The 17,334-nt window shown below is 43.5% G+C and overlaps 1 protein-coding gene and 1 long non-coding RNA gene across 5 annotated transcripts in view; one reads left to right on the top strand and one right to left on the bottom strand.

Annotated features, from left to right (window-relative positions):
* Nr1h4 (nuclear receptor subfamily 1 group H member 4) overlaps positions 1-17,334 on the top strand; it is a 70,756-nt gene that overhangs the window by 12,914 nt on the left and 40,508 nt on the right. For 2 of the 4 annotated variants that reach the window (XM_038314687.1, XM_038314688.1), the window contains exon 2: positions 1,834-1,968. In XM_038314687.1, coding sequence (XP_038170615.1) covers positions 1,902-1,968 — 67 coding nt within the window. In that variant the 5' untranslated portion in view covers positions 1,834-1,901. Of the gene's footprint in view, positions 1-1,833; positions 1,969-10,847; positions 10,957-17,334 lie in introns of those variants that run through there. The other 2 variants (XM_038314686.1, XM_038314685.1) reach the window with 1 other exon arrangement.
* LOC119803397 lies at positions 7,867-10,748 on the bottom strand. The gene is made up of 3 exons (XR_005283643.1): positions 10,384-10,748; positions 9,061-9,117; positions 7,867-8,866 (listed from the first exon to the last, which is right to left on the bottom strand). It is a non-coding gene; the product is annotated as an uncharacterized LOC119803397 (long non-coding RNA).

Genomic DNA, 17,334 nt, shown 5'->3' with positions numbered 1-17,334 from the left:
ATAAAAAAAAAAAAAAACATGTCTCTCCACCTACCTCCCTGTCTCTTGACACCAAACGGATTGGAGCATGTTATTTTGGACCTTCATGTAAACCACGTTCATTACAATGTTCAATCATCGGAGTTGGGTTTCTCATTTAAGCTTGACATCATGGATCAGGGATGCTTTTCGGCCTTCATTCCTTTATCCCAGAAGATCCAGCTCAGGGTTTACCATGGAGTAAAGCACTCAATAAATGTTTGTTGAGAGCATGAACTAACGAGCGAGCAAAGAGAACAAGTTCCTGTAGGTCACCTTGCCAGACAGATTGGAAGCTTCCTTCTCTTGGAGCTGGGAAAAACACGAAGGTTGAAAAGTTGGGGACATTCTAATAAAATAAATATTTGTCTAAGAAAACTCTAATATTCTCTTCCAGGGTAGAAAATATAAATATTTAGGAAAAAATTATTTCTCAGTGGAGACAGGATAAAAAGGTTAGAAAATTATTTTCAGCCTGAGGGGGAAGCTCTGAGGACTTACCTTCTCACTGCAAACTGCTCCTTTCTTCCCTAGGGAGGCAAGAAATGGAAGGAAGGAAGGGAGGAAGAAAGAGAGGGAGGGAGGGAGGGAGGGAGGGAGGGAGGGAGGGAGGGAGGAAGGGAGGGAGGAGGGCAGGCAGGTCTACAGAAAAAGCCCAATGTGGATACTGCTTCTTTTGGATACTCCAGAAATCCCTTCAGAATGAAACCAGAAATTTGGGTGAGATTTGCCATTCTTTCTCTTTTTTAAAATAAAAAAATAATAATAATAACTTTATGTGTGTGCGTGTTTTGCTTGCATGCATGTCTGTGCACACTTGCATGCCTGGAGCCTGCAAAGGGCAGAAGAGGGTGTCCAGTCCCTGGAACTGGAGGTCCAGACACTTGTTATCCCCCATGTGGGTGCTGGGAACAGGTCCTCTGCAGGGGTCGGAAGTGCTTTGGCAGGATGAGTCCTCCTTCCAGGCTCCATTCTTTCTCTTTCTAACCTATCTCCTTTGCATTTTGGTGTTACCCTAGTCCAGAGCAGAGTCAAGATAGACACAAGAGTGAAAAATGCAGTTCCCAAAAACTTTCCCCAGCAGGAAGAAAACAAGTCTCTCCTAGCAGAACAATCTGTAAATTTTGACTTTTTGATATAATGCATAAATAGCCAAAGAAATTATAATAAGGAGTGCCATGAAGCTACTATTGTGTGTTTACACACTCCCATTCAACTATTAAATAAAGTTAAGAAAATAAATCAAAGATGATCCCTTTTTAAATTAAAGCCATTAAATTTGTACACACACACACACACACACACACACACACACACACACACATATATATATATATATATATATATATATATATATGTCCAAACAGTGGTGGCTCATACCTTTAATCCCAGCACTTGGGAGGCAGAGGGAGATGGATCTCTGAGTTCCAGGCCAGCCTGGTCTAGAGAGTGAGTTCCAGGATAGCTAGGGCTATACAGAGAAACACTGTCTTAAAAAAAATCACATAAATAAATAAAGACATACCCCAACTGTTATTATATCCTGTCTAAATCTCTGAAGTACTGAAATTTAAATGAAAAAAGCATATGGTATTTTAAATTAGAAAACAGCTCTTCTGAAAGCCATATGACTTAAACATTTTTAAGAGAGGTATAACCATAACATCGAGACAAATGAATAAGAAGGCTATAGAGAAATCTCTACAGAGGAATTATTTGGACTGATGTATGTCTGCTTGCTTCCTACCTGTTTCTCTTGAGCAACTCCTGACCCCATATTGCAACCATAACCATGTCTATGTATTTGCCTTTCAGGGTTCTTACTTGATGACCTCCATCACAGAAGCACATCCCCAAACTGGAAAGTCCGAGTGGCACCCAAAATGAATCTGATTGAGCATTCTCATTTACAGGCCATGGATGAGTTTTCTCTTTCTGAAAATGTATTCGGTAAGTTGTCAGATTGATTTGAGTTAGGCGTCGAAACTAACTAAAGAAAGCCTCAGGAGTGGTTTCAAGAAAATGATCTCACTTCTCTTAAGGACTCAATAAATGTGAACTCTTCCACCCCGTTGGACTTTGGATCCACTGAACTCAATGGTCTCTTCTGTTTATGGATGAGGACAGTCTCCAGGGCTTTGTGAGTTGCCAAGGCCGTGCAACTAGATAATTAAGTGAGTGGGGAGTAGAAGATACTTCCTGATCGGGAGTGAATTTTCGTATTATTATGGCAGGCATTAAAGAATGAAATCATGGTGCTTATGACTTAATATGATACCTATTAAAGGCTGGACTTACCTAGTGCCCTACTAGGTTCCTTCTACCCATCCCTCCTGCACCGGAGGAGCCACGGCAAAGTGTCACGATTAGTCATTTAAACTCGGCTGAGGACAAATTGTGCTCCGTGATTTTAAGTAGATCTGTAACTAGATGACACCATAAAATGATCTATTGCTCCATTTTATGCATTTATGAAAAACATCCAAGTATTAAGAGTTCAGTTGAGCGCATTAGCGAAGAGTCAAGTGAGGACAAGTTTTGGGTGGGGTGGGGAGCTCTTCTGCCACTTTAGTTTTTTAATGAATTATTTCTGTGTAACCTTGCCTGGCGACCAGATTGCTCCCGGTTCCCACCCAGCATTATGCAGGCCTTGGTAGAGTATACCAAGTTTAACATGCTATGTCATGATCTCTTATTTGGTGTCAGATATCCCTAGGAGATCGTCGCTATTTATGGTTGCTCTATTACCTCCTAGCCATTATCTTTTTCTGTGTGGTGGAGATAATTAGAGCATTTCCAGCCAAGGCATCAGCATTTGCATTACCTACTTACACATCTGCTTACCCGTGTCCAGTATAAGAACATTTAATGGCATCGGTTATACTTCATTAGTCTCTGAATACTGGATTAATAGCAATCTATTCATAAATAATAGAAAGGGAGAGTAAGAGAGGCATAGCGCAGGGGAAAGGAGATGTTGATCTCACAACACACGCAGCAGCAGTAAATCTTTGTGAAATGCCGGTTTGCGGTTTGTTCACGTCCCTGGATCTTGTTTCTCCTAGTCAGCCCCTGCCTTGTGGGGTCAGTGTAAGCAAGGAAAGACCATGCCTCCATGCTGGTCACTAGCCCTCGTCCACTCCTCCATATTTCCTTAGAAATCTTTCCTTCTATATCTGGTTATTTTTTCTTTACCAATCAATTCACAGAATAATTAGGATTATGACTATATATCATAGATGAAGGAAAATTCCACCTATGACTATTATAGAAAAAAAAAAAAAAACGTGCCGTTTCCTGCCCTAAATTCCTCAGTCTTAACATTATTAAAACAAATCGTGTTGAGTTCGAGTTTGCACGCTGTGGGGGCAGGGAGAGGATGTAGATTTTTGCTTGCATACTAGTCCAGTTTTAAACCCCAGGTTGCCCTTAAAGAGTAAAGCCTAGAAGGTGCTGTCAGATTAGATGCACCTGCAAATGACAGCAAAGTGTGTACTGCCACTCCTGCTTTTTCTGTTAGCTCTCACCAGGCAGTGGTGGCACACACCTCTAATCCCAGCACTCAAGAGCCAGAGGCAGGCCTATGGATCTCTGCAGGTTCGAGGTCAGCCTGATGTACAAGAGTGAGCTCCAGGACAGGCTCCAAAGCTACACAGAGAAACCCTGTCCCGAAACATGACAAAACAAAACAAAAACAAAAGAAGAAAGCTATATTTTCATTTTCTGGTTCCTGGAACTATGTAGCCCAAGGCACTCGAGCTGCAATGCCCAGCTGTTGGTTTTGGCAGGAGTCAGAGTCTGGCCCCTCTGCTGCTGAGCTAACTGGAACCATCCAAGGCTCCTCTTATTTTTCCTCCATAAGTTCTAGAGAAGGGCCGAAGCATTCCTTGTAAATCTGTTCCTTCTGGGGCCCCAGTCATACCCTACTCTACATACTTGGGCTAACGGTGAGAATGGAGAAAACAGAATCTTTCATTCTGCTTCTCAGGTGTATTTGTTTTTGTCCAGAAGGCACCAAGAGACACGATGGCCCCCTCCCCAAGTTTAGGCTATCGTGTGTCGGTGCAAAGACCGTGGGACATGGATGCCTTGCTCACAGACCCTCATGCCTCACGCTAGCGTCACAAGCTATCACAGAGACCAAGAGACCTATGGGTTCAACTGACTGTGGAGAGAAATTCTGCTCAGTGGTCTGTCTGTGTACTGAGAACCCAGTGCAAGGGAATTTCATGACGAGAATGTGGATCAGCTATCATTTCTTCTGTTCAGATGTTGAGCACTAACAATTACTGGGACATTGGAATAAAGCAAAAAATAAAACAGGAAAGATCTTAGTGGAGAATGGACTCCCGATAAGTATGCCCATAAATAAATTTAAAAAATAATACTACGTTAAGTATGAGGAAATAATATGGTTAACTATTAGCAAAATAGGGTGGCGCCATAGTGACTGGAGGGATGGGCTGCCTTAATGGTAGGGCCGGCGACGGCTTCTGCAGAACTGGCAATTGACTCAGTACTGAAAGTCAAGACTCAAGAACATTCTAGAAGAAAGGAATAGCAAACACAAAGGCTTGAAGTCGGGAATGGACTTGAAAAGGTCTTGCCTTTGCATTTTTACTTAGGGCAGTAGAAACTCTAGAGACGTGGCCAGTTATTTTATATTTAAGTTATTATAGAGGGCAGAGTAACAGGCCTTAAGGTATGGGGGAGGCGACCCGCCCTCAAAGCAAATTCCTGTGAGTACATAGTATCAGGTGCTGGAGGCACTAATGACCGCTTCCTAACGACAGCTTCCAGCATCTTCCACTCTCCAAAGGCTTTGCTTAAGATGAAGGGGAAGGCTTTGCTTAAGATGAAGGGGAAGTTCCCATGTCTCCAAAGACTAGAGTCTCAAAGAGGGACTGTGCGTGGCACCTTAGGCATGAGGGGAGATGTCATGGGAGGGGGAAGGAGAGAACACGTGCGTGAGGTAAGCCATGAACAAGAGTGAGCTGAGACCATTGAAGAATTTCACAGTGGGGATCAAGGGCTGGGATCCTGAATAGCTGGTGTCATTAGCTGAAGGTCCTGGGGCCCCAACTGCCTTGCTCTTCCCTCTGTGGTATTAGAAGACAGCTCAAAGTTGAGCTGGGCCAAAGATATCACTAGCATCAGATGAGAGAAGAAAAAACTGGAACAGAGCTGATATAGAATTGCAAGAACCCACCTCCCTAGGGTCCTTTAACTCATTCTGGCATTGTGCCAGCCCCAGATGGAAATCTAGCCTGCTGGTAAGCAGATCCCCAGCAATGGAAAGACAAGGAAACCTCACTGGGATAAATCTCCTTTCCCCTGGGATAGTCTACAAGCCAGAAACTCGGTCAAAGATTAATTTGATGGCTTAAAACGGGCATCCGTGCTGACAGAAGGCAAGGTTTTATGTAATTAGTGCACAATAAAAAGCAATGATGGCAAAGTCCATGGCTTTCTGCAGTTCAGCACAGTGCACAGGGGAGGAGGTGATAGATTAATTAAAATCTGTATTTTATTTTCTTAAATTTTAGAAACTAACCCCCCACCACAGAACTTGAAAGACCCAGTAAATAGATAAAGAACTTTAATAACGGGGCTAAATAAGCAAAGGCAAGAACAGTCTGGCGATCCCAGGCCCTGAGTTCATAGAGCAGTATGTCCCAATATCACACTCGGTGCTGTGATATCGGGCAAGCCACACTGCATGCAAATGGGAAAGGAGCAATACGATTGGGAGAATTAAAACCAGAGGCAAGCGGTACTCTCCGAACTTCAGTATTCTCCTGTGGAAAGTGGGCACAGGGAAAACAGGGGAGAAGGACCTCACAGCTCACTGTGGGGACAGAATGGGCTTCAGAAACTTGAATGCATCCCAAGATATTATGATTAATATGGAGTTTGGCTGCCACGTACCATATTTAAAATAGTCGAAATGATGAGAAGGCCTCCCCTCTTTCAAAGAAGAAAGTGCTATTTACATCAGCATTGTTAAGTACAGAGAATTTTCTAGGAGCCACAAAGAATCTACAATATGTAAATAAATTTGGGTTGTCTTAAGGAAGGAGACAATGCTCTGATTCACCTTAGCGCTACAGCGTTGCTATGGTAACAACAGCTTTGAAATCCCATGTTTTACATATTTTATTAGTATTATTTTACCTAATAGCTTCCCCAAATCTCCACCCCACACTGCAGCCCAGCAAGGAGCAGAGGGTAAACCCCAGGGAGTCCTGTCCCCACGTTCCATTGCCTTTGCTTATTCTCCCTTGCTTTATAGACCACCACTAACCGGTTCATAACCACCTCCGCTAGGTATGCTTGGTTTTTAATTAGCAGACACTCACTTCGGGATCTGATTCTTGCCGAAGTTGTGCACCTCAATTAAAAAAGGCTCTCCCAGATGTTCCATGACCGCCCAGATGTTCCAAAACATAATTAAAAGTCTTGAGATGAGGCTTCGCAGAGTATTTCAGACATTTGGTTTCGAGTGTTTTTCCATCTCGCCAAGCTCAGCTCAAGGGGATGATAGGGTTCCAACTTGTTGGGTGGAACTGGAGCAAAAAGTCTATAGAAGAAGGAAAACTAAGCCTGGCTCAGAAAAAAATAAGTCTTACTTAGCATAACTGAAGCTTTTGTTCTCTCTTTTCTTTCTGTCAATGATAGGGATCTAACCCAGGGCTTATACACTCTAAGCTACCCCTGAACTCTCCCTAGCTCTGCTTCTTCCTCATCCTTCAGTCGTCCATAGCTCTGAACAGTCTAACTGTTCTTGATAATTCACTGTGGCTTTAATTTTCCTACCTCAGGAAATCCCATACCCTGCATTTTATTTGTGGAGTGTAGACACGAGGCAAGGAAAGATACCAAATGGGTCTTTCTTCATTCCGCCATGGATCGCTACTGCTTTCAGTGGAGGTATGCATAGCCTGGTAAACTCAGTGAGGCTTCTAGATTCTAGGGTTTAGCTCACAACCTTGTAGGACAAGGAGCAGAATCTCAGGGGTGCCAAGTGGAGAAATAGTAACCATGAAATCAGATTACAAAGAAACCATTTCTCTAATACTTTCCATATGATTAAGTGCCTTTTAGATTTAACCCTTTTTTTTTTTTTTTTTTCCAAGACGTGGTCTCTCACAGCTCAGGCTGGCCAATGTAGCTAAGGATTGCTGCAGGAGCCCCTTCCGCTCCTTCAGCCAATAGCCTTTAAGATACCAGCCCACTTGGGCGTGGTCTCCCTGGCTTGAAAAAGCAGTGGTAGCCATTGGTTCCCTCTCTTGCTTCGGACTCCGCTTCTAGCTACCAACCGCTTTTCCTAGACAAAGGATGGCCTTAAATGCCTAATCCTAATGGCTCCATTTCCCAAATACTAGGATTTCATACTCAGCTGTCTTATGTATTTTAAGGCAGACCTGTTCCTTCATTCTGTGCCAGTTACTGGCCTCATTTCATTGAGCACTCCCCGCAAAGCCAGAGGCAGAGCAAATGCCTGCACTCTCCTTGCTGCTAATATTACTCCTCCCAGCACTCCACTCGGGCACCTGCCATCCCCATTGCTCTCTGATGGAGAGGAAGGAGACTTTTAAAGATGGCAAACCATTTGCTTTACATTCCTTTAAATAGCAAGTAGACCTCCAGACGATAATTAGGACAAGGAATCGGACCCGGATGCTTAAGGCCCCCAGCTAAGAGAACACTTCTGTTTCCCTTCGTAAAGAAGGAAGTCTTCTCAATAAGACTTTATCACAGTGTGCTGGCCGCAGCTCTTCTGCGGGAGACTATTTAGATGAGCAAGCATTGCCAGAGTTTGCTCTGGGATGTTCCCTTTCCTACATATCACAGCAGATGCCTGATGTACCTTGGCTGGTCCACCAATCCCACTGATCTATATTGTCTATAGCTGTGCTGTCCCACAGGACTTCAGCATGTCCTGAGTCTGCTTTATCCCGTGTAGCAAACACTGTCCGTACGTGGAACCCTGAAATACGAGTAGTGCCACTCCTGAGCCGGCTCAGCTTATTTAAGTCCAGGTGGCTAATGTCACAGATGGAATACTTTTACCAGAAAGAGAAAAGGAATGGGTAACAAGAGGCAGCTCGTCATATTAGGGAGATGGGAGAGACCCAATCCATCTTTTGTTAGGAGACTTCTGTGTGACTTTTACTAGGAACAAAGGTTCCCTGGAGCCACTAATTAATTGCTCATTTTTCTAAACATTTTATTAGCATATGTTGATTATAAGTAATCATGGATTGCCTTGCACAATCTTCATGTGTATATATATATACATAAAATGTATATAAAATGAATTTTTATCATTTGTCTTGCCCATCACTATTCCATCTCCTCCCCCAACATTCCTGAGGATACCCCAGTTAGCTTCTCTTCTACCCGCTGTCTTTATTTACTGAGCTGCTTACAGATTCCTGGCTATGGGCTGATTTACAGGAGTCAGAACTCCTGAAGAAAATCTCTCGGCAATCAAGTGCCTAGAAAGATTCAGGGAGGAGCATCCTCTGCTCAGCTACCATTCCCTACCTATAAGTCTTGGGTGGGCACAAGGGCCCTTCTCCTCCATCATAGATGAGGCTGATCCAGTCCCATGGAAGTCCCTGCTAGAGATCTCAGCTGCTGCGGGATCAAGAGGGCAGCGGTGGATCCTGTTCCTGTCACAGGTTTCTGCCGTGCCCAGCTCCTTATTCCTGCTCTTGCGTTCTTCCGACTCCATCTTCTGAGGTCCCCTGAGACCTCCAGGGAATGATGCATGTATGCCTTAGCCTCTCAGCCACCCGATTTTGATTCAGAGGTCAGTTGTTAAAGTCTCAGCTTTAATTCTCTGTAAACCATACACAAATACTTAACCTCACTCAGTTACTTCTCATTCTCTGTAAGGTAGGGTGGGAGACAGTGGGCCCCATAAAGAAAGCCCGGCGACATAAGGTAGGAGTAAGGATAAGGTGGGAGACTATGCAAATTCGCTTTGCACACTTATAAAGGCTGTGGGGTGCCCGCGATTGTAACATGCATTACCTTTGTCTCTTGAATTTGCTTTCATGTTGATTAGCTCATGTTATCTTCCCAGCAGGCCTGTAAAGGAAGTAGGCAGGGATATTATCTATATTTTGCCATCTGTGAATACAGATAAATAGGGCTCATAGCACCTCAGGCACTTACTTAAAGTTACTATCATACCTGGTTGTGTTATGTCTGGCATTAAGCCTGAGTCTACTGAGTCCCCTGCTAAAGCTTTCTTGCAAACAAAACCAAAAATAAAAACAAACAAAACAAACCCAAACAACAACAACAAAACAAAACAGCAAAGTCTTAAGACTGATATTCAGAAATTATAGGCAGGATTTTTAAAAGGCACTATGCCTGGGCTGTGGTGGTGCACACCTTTAATCCCAGCACTCAGGAGGCAGAGGCAAGTGGATCTCTGTGAGTTCAAGGTCTGCCTGGTCTACAGAGTGAGTTTCAGCACAGTCAAGGCTACACAGAGAAACCCTGTCTCAAAGGAACTATGTCTCTTCATTAAGAAGCCAAGCTTCGAGTCAAACAGTAACTGTAGTACCAGTGCAGGGGCAACATGAGCTTGTACCATTTTCTATGCTTTTATTCAAATCAGTTATGACTATGAGTTGTGTTATTAACATTCACCCTTTAAAAATTAGGAAATTGGGGCTGGAGAGATGGCTCGGCATTTAAGAATGCTTGCTGCTCTTGCAAGGGACCTAAGTTTGGTTCCCATTGCCCATGTGACAGCTCACAACCTTCTGTAACTCCAGTTCCAGGGGATGCAGCACCCTCTTCTGGTCTCTGCAGGCACCAGTACACATGTGTTACCCATTCCTACATACGTGCTGGCAAAACACCGACAGACATAACATAAAATAGATGCAATCCTTTTTCTTTAAATGAGGAAATCAAAGCAGAAAATGAGTCAGGAATGCATTCATTCATGGTCCACAGAGCTTATAAATGTTAAGAGAAACTGTATTTATTAGATTTGAGGAGGGGAGTCTCTGCTTAAATATCACAAACAATGGAATGTTTTAGCTTAGAGTTCTGCAGGCCAGAAGTCTAAAATCAGGGTGTCAGTAGGATTGGCTGCTCCTGAGATTGCCAGGAACGGATCTGTCCTAGGTCTTCCTGTGTGGCTCATCAATGGTGTCTTTTGTCCCTCTTCGCTTCACTGCTCACCCACAAGGGTTCATCTGTGTGTCTCTCCCTCTGTCTCTCTGTGTCTGCCACTTCCCTCTCTCTCCGATAAGGACACAAGCCATAGTGGACATAGTAGATTAACCCCCCATTTTGATGATCTCTTTATATAAAGGTAACCCATGTGAACCTTACCTCTAAATAAGGTCACACTGTAACGTCCTTGGAGCTAGGATTTCAACAGATGAACCAGAATGTGGGTGGGACATAGTTCTCCACATAGATACAAACAAATGTGGCCAGGTCAATAGGCTTCCAGAGCCAACTGTGAAGTATTATTCTTTAATGCTCCTGATATCACAAATGCATCCTGGGAACAAATGAAAGATCCAGAGTGTGACATTTGACTGCCAACCAGTATTCGAGGCAGTGAATGGAAATCTACCCTCTAGACGTTCTTAAACAGGGAAAGGGATCCCCAAAATGTTTATCTAAGACGCCAGTTTCCAGCTTACTAGGCGATTTGGCATGGAGGCCTTTTCTCATAAACATTTACAAATATTCTGCTCGGAGATGAGGTTAATCAGTAAACCGCACAACCTCTGGCCCCTGTCACTTCTTACCTAGTCTCCTTCTCAGTTGCCGCGAATAAGCCAAGGATGGTGATGCAGTTTCAGGGTTTAGAAAATCCAATCCAGATGAGCCTTCACCACAGCCACAGGCTGTCAGGATTTGTCCCCGACGTGATGAACATGAAGCCCTCTAAAGGTAGGATCTTACTCACAGCTGTCACTGGAGACTCTCCTAGCACGCCGGGGAGATCTGGGGTCTTCTGTGAAGGGTTAAAGCCGTAGGTCTTTGCCAAAAGGAAGCCCAGACAACCTGGGAAGACTGGGGATGAGATTCTGTTAGGTTGGTTTTTGTAGTTCTAAGCACGTGAGTATCTTCTTGGGATATCAGGCCAAACTGGTGTTATCTTTTCAAGTCAGTCCAATGTGAGCACAAGCGTCAGTGGACACTGTAGGAAAAGCGTGCCGTGTTTTTAGAACGCTGAGCCTCAGCCGCATTGAATTCTGACGCTTGGCCAGTGGCTTGGGGCCAGCCTGAAAAACTAGAGTAGACGAAAGCAAACATCGACGTCTCTACCGAGAAGTAAAGATAAGCCTGTTTCGTGGGCTCTTGATTCAGTCACATATGTGGAAGTGTTTGTAAGGGTCATGAGGAAAAGTGCATTGTGAACTGTGGAGTGTGGCAAAACGTCATAACCAGAAAAGAAGAAATACCGATCTCATGAGCTAGTGTGGCCGCAGATTTCTTCTGGCAGATAAGAGAAATAAAAATGAGACCTGGCAGGACAGGCTCTAGAAACTACAGGGAAACCCTGTCTCAAAAAAACCAAAAAAAAAAAAAAAAAAAAAAAAAAAAAAAATGAGACTTGGGTTTAGGATATTTATTTTCTCTGAACTAAAATATACTTTATAATGACAAGACAGGATAATATAAATATTATCTTAGTATTTTTCTCAAAACATAAACTCACTTTTTAAAGCTTTCACCAAAAAAATTAAATACTAATCATTTCCCTGATAATTACAATGATGTGCGTACCTCTGGTCATAGACCTGGCGGCCTCCCATTCTATTTAAGAGTGGTTCAAAGTGGCTGCCACTATATTTAGAAATAGAAATTGCTTGCATGGCTTGGGAAGCAAATTTCCCACCGCCTTCTATTTAACAGCCATTTATTAAATGTTTATTATGTGCCAGGCATTGTGCTGAGTGCCAGAAATGATAGAAATGGGGATATGATCTGATATTTCCCTCCTAGAGTGCACGGACCACCCCCCTGACAGGAACAAACTGAATGTTTGCTTTATGCGGAGCAGGCAATTTACATTCCTCGTCTCAGTCTGGCCTCCATGCAGCCTTTGACATGGGAGCACATTGCTCCGGCTTTACGGAGAGAGAAACAGAAGCTAAAATAGATCCAGGGTCTCCCCCAAGTTCGTAGATGTAGCAGCGTGCGGGTGAAATGAGTCCAGACCTGTCTCCTCATCTGTGCAACCCAAACCACCTCGGGCTTAGTGTGGGAGATAAGGCTGAACAAACACGAGGGATCACACATGCTTCAGATAAGCGTTATATTAGGAGTGTGCACAGAGGTTAGGAGAGACTAATTATACCTGAGGGAACTGGGGCAGGCCTCACCGAGGAATCATCAGCTGACCCTGCCGGGAGAAATATCTCCAACCCGAGGCCTAGCTCCAGGAACGGCAAACAACTTCACAAATAAAGCCATGTCATTTGGCCGAGACGCCACGGCTTAGGAAATAAGCAACACCCTAAAGGCAGTTCCCACTCAATTCAGGCCCCCAAATACGCCTTGGACGTTTGCTGTGTTTACCATTGTGTTAGAGGTAAGTAAAAGCAACTGGAAAAAAAAAATGGAATCCTTTGCACCAGACACTGACACTACTGAACTTGTGGGGAAGTGTCACCATTAATGTGTGAACCTATTCTCTGTCCACAAACTCCCTAGAGATGTACCACTGAATACAACAGTCGCCAGCCACGGATGACTATTTAATTAGACATTTTAATGACTAAGAAGTAAATAAGTTTAAAACTCTCTTTCTTAGTATTAGTGACTGCGTCTCAAATGCTTGGCATCCTCACATGGCTAATGGCTGGGCTGTCGTCTCCTAAGTACTGAACCCTTCTTTCATCTCAGAAAGTTTCCTGGGTGAGAGTCTACAGAAAGCCAAGGACCTCAATCTAGAAGCTGGCTTTCTGGGAGTTCTCAGACTCCCCTGGAGTTTATCCATGTGTCTCTATTTAAGAACGATTTCCTCAACTCTCGTAGAGTTTCTTGTCCAAGGACCCAAATTGTGATAATAGATTAAGAGCAGGGAGTTAAGATCTCATAGTCGATGATACAGCAGAAGTTGCTCGGGTCCAATCATTTAGAAAGCCTCCAGGTGCTGTTTCTTGATCTTCACACGGTCTGTGTATTCACCGCCCTGCCCAGTGGCTATTCAGCAAACTGTGGAAGGTTAGAAGTAGATGTGCTTTGAGAATAGAAGCATTACTTTGTGTTACTGTATATTATTCTCATATTTTACTCTCTTAGCATAACATTATCTATAAGCTTTAAAAGCTTTATATTTGTGTATATGTGTGCATGCCCGGGCGTGTGCCCATGCGCATGTGTTTGCGCGCGCACGTGAATGCACAAGGAGGTCAGAGGTCAACCTCAGGTGTTGTTCTTTAGGTAATGTCCTTTGTTTTGTGTGGTTGTTTGGGGGTTTCTTATGACAGGGTCTCGCACTGGTGTGGTGCTTGTCAAGCAGGATGCCTGGCCAGTGAGCCTCAGGCACCTCTTTGACTCTGACTTCTCAGTTGGGATTTACTAGCAGTTCTGATTCAAGAAGATCCCCGGAGCTCACTGGGCTTTGTGGCTGATGTGGTTCTGAGGAATATAGGCCCTCAAGCCTGTGTGGCGTGGCTGGCATTTGACTGCCTGGGCCGTCTCCAACTCTGCTTTGTGTTTAAATTTAGATGGCTGCAGGGATAAATATGATATTGATACCCATTGACCGGCCTGAGCTAGGACTCTTGTTGTTTCTTGATTATGGGAATGTTTGCTTTATTGAAATAACACTCCGCGACCTTGAGCCGTCCTGTGAAGAGACACGGTTAACCAGTTCCCTGGGTTCCGCAGAGTCCAGGCTCTGTTGTTAATTGGTTCTCTGACCTTGGACTAGTTGCTTAATTTGGTCAACCTGTGGTGAAAAGAAGCCGGGCTCAGGGTGTGGGGGGGGGGAGGGGAGAGCAGGGACTTGAGAGAACACAGTAGAAGCCAAAATCTAGGCAAGAGCGAATCTAGTTCTTTAGCTTTCCAGTTCTTTTACATTTTATTTATTTGTGACATTTTAGTCATATTTGGTAGAGAAATGGACTGGGATTTTGCTTACATTTTACCTTGAATAATTTCATCCTTTATCCTTCTATCTTGACTAGACAAGGTGGCTTTGCCAAAATCCTGTTGTTTGTTGGACGCACTGATTTTTTTTTTTTTTTTTTTTTGCTAGCTAATACAGACAAATTGGGAAGAAAACTGATGTTTGCACAGATACCATAGATTGTGTGCTTGCTCGGTCATTTTCTGGGTCAGTGTAGAATGTGTTCTCAATATTTAATATGTGAGTATTCTTCTGTGCCATTGTAGGGAAGTTGTGAATTCTAATATTCATAAAGAAGTCTTATGCTTATGAGATTTTTAGATAGAACAGACTAAAGGAGCATAAGTCCTTTCTTTATAGATGAGCAAAAGGAGACCCAGGCAGGGTAGTAAGGAATGGTTTGGAGGCGCCATTTAATTAAATCAGAACCGTGACTCCTCGGATCTAGTCAGAGATCACCCACGCAAAGCGGTCCTTGGAGTGATATTTGTAGCCAGGTGAAGACGAGGGTATGAGCTCTGGAACAGAGCAGCTATGCCTAGGAAGCCGCCAGTATGGGGAGCATGCGCAAAAAGTCCTGCGATGGGAAACAGCGAGGTATCCAAGAAATGGAAAAGCTGCAACATGGAAAAATGGCTGAAAGAGAAAGAACCACGCACGCTGGGCCTTGCAGGCCTGTTTGTATTTTATGTGCAAGCCAAGGCTGCAATCTCAAAGACAGAGAGCTCCCACGCTTTTCGAAGCATCTCGCATTTGACATCGTTCCAGAGAGTCGAGTGTTTCCATGCGTGGCCTTTGAGGTCAGACTCCAAAGTCTAAATCCCAACTGCTTATGGTAGGAGTCAGAAGTAACGTCAGCAGGGGCACTCTGTCCAGAGACGAAAACAGCCCGGAGTTGTCCCCAGTGTGAAGGGGCAGCGCAGGGAACGCCTTTGTACCCAAGAGAAACAATGGCACCTCATCCTGCTCTTGCAAGGAATAACGAGAATATGCAAACGCTTGGTATTAGGAAGGAATTCATAAAGATTTCTGCTACTTACTAGTTATAATAACAATAAACATCAGCTATTTGAGCGTTTTGAAGAACATTTTAAAGGTAAGGTGCAGGGGGTCCAGAATCCCTCTAAATCCAATTCCCAATTCCAAAATTACTTGAAACCACTGTTTTTTAAGCTCAGTGAGAATTTCTTTCGGTGGCCATTCCTGGACTGAAGGGTATGAGACTCTGGTTGCTATTTATTCTGCTTTGTGGGAATATTCACAAAATTTCACGGAAGAAAGCATTGCTGTGTTTGCTTCATACATTCCCTACACCGAGTTCTACCCAGGGTACTGAATTACCACTGCCTTCTGTTCTGAAATCTATGAGACGTTTTTCTCTTTTTTCGCAGTGCTGGGGATCAAACCCAGGCTCTTGCTCAATCATGGGGTTCTAAATTTTATTTATTTGTTTATTCATTTTATTGATTATATACGTGTGCCTGTGTGTGCGCGCACACGTGTGTGGGGGAAGGTGCACTCACCCATGTGAGCATAGGTGTAGGAGACCAGAAGTAGAAGTCAGGCATCTTCAGAGGAGACACTCACCTCTCTCCACTTTATTCTTTAATTCTCGCATTGAACTGGAGTTGTACCATTCAGAGAGCCTGGCTGCTCCGTGAGCTTCTGGGATGCTCTTGTCGACACCTCCCTGGTGCTGGCATCACAGGTGCATGCCACGGGGGCTTTATAGAGGGTGCTGAGCTCATGCCCTCATGCCTACACAGCAAACACTCTCCCCACTGAGCCCGCTTCCCAGAAAGCTTTACATTCTGAGACAGACTTGATTGTGTTTCCGACCAGGAGCTGTGAATCTGTCTACTTCAGTCAGCCATCAGTAGAGAGCTTTATCGAGAAGTTTCCAGCTCCAGCTTGAGGTGTGAACACTGGGTATCAATGGTTTATTTGCTTCAAGTTCCACTGCTCAGCAGGAACGAAACTGGGAATTCTACTCGAGGGTTTTCTGTCAGTGCGTTAAAAAATCAGGTGTATTTACACACTGTTATCTTTTACTTACGTCTTTTTTGCATAATTCAAGATTTTGTTTTCTAAAGAGCATAGCTCGTGTTTCCAAATATAGAAGTATTTTCATAACCTGCTAGTGTTTATTACCTAGAGGCTTGATATTTAAGCATCTTATTTAATGACAATGCTTTTAGGAAGAGCCATTCCTCGTATTTTAATGTCACCTCTAACTCAGGGCACTTTTTTCACATCACCTTTAAGGACGTACTTGGCATGTATTGTCTCATTTAACCCTTACAGCATCTCAGTGGCTACTGCATCACGATTTCCCCATTGTTTGAAAACTATGGCTGTTAAGAAACTTCCCGTTTGCCCAGAGATTAAGAAACAACATGGAGTTGAATCAGGTAGACCAAGGCTTCCAGGTAGTGCGTTCTCAAAGCTTGCTTCTATATTGTAATAATTAAAATAACATGCCTAGGGACTGGAGAGATGGCTCAGAGGTTAAGAGCACTGGCTGTTCTTCCAGAGGTCCTGAGTTCAATTCTCAGCAACCACATGATGGCTCACAACCATCTGTACTGAGATCTGGTGCCCTCCTCTGGCGTGTGGGCATACATGGAGGCAGAATGTTGTATACATAAGAAATAAATCTTAAAAAAATAACATGCCTATAACAAAAATTCTCAAACAGCAAAAACATTGGGCAGTTTCTTACCGCAGAAAACAATGTAATATTATCTTCCACACACACCAACATCTGGTGTGTTAAAGATCAGGAAGAAAATTGCATCACCTACAATACACACACACTATTTTTTATATTTATAAATATATAGTTTTTTTCTTCAGTTTGCCTTTTGAAAACACTAGTTGCATGAGGTAGGAACCCTCCCATATCACCATTACTGCACATTTGAATAATAGTTCTGCATAAATACTGCGATTTTTCCAAGCATGCGTCTACTGATGGAGTGTTCCCAGCTTCTTTCTTACAAGCGCTGAAAATGAATGTCATCATTTGTATAAAAAACTCATGTAGAATTAAATACATCTCTCAAATAAATTTTCCTGGCACTGAAAACATTAATGCTGGATATTAGAGCAAATTTTCCTTTAAGCGTGTTTGTTTTCCCAACAGTATCTATCATTCGCCTGAAAAATGTCCACAATTTGAGGAT

Source organism: Arvicola amphibius, chromosome 17 (genome assembly GCF_903992535.2).
Source record: "Arvicola amphibius chromosome 17, mArvAmp1.2, whole genome shotgun sequence".
In the NCBI taxonomy this organism is placed as follows: domain Eukaryota; kingdom Metazoa; phylum Chordata; class Mammalia; order Rodentia; family Cricetidae; genus Arvicola; species Arvicola amphibius.
The sequence above is the reverse complement of the archived record's forward strand: the minus strand, read 5'-3'. Positions and strand labels throughout refer to the sequence as shown.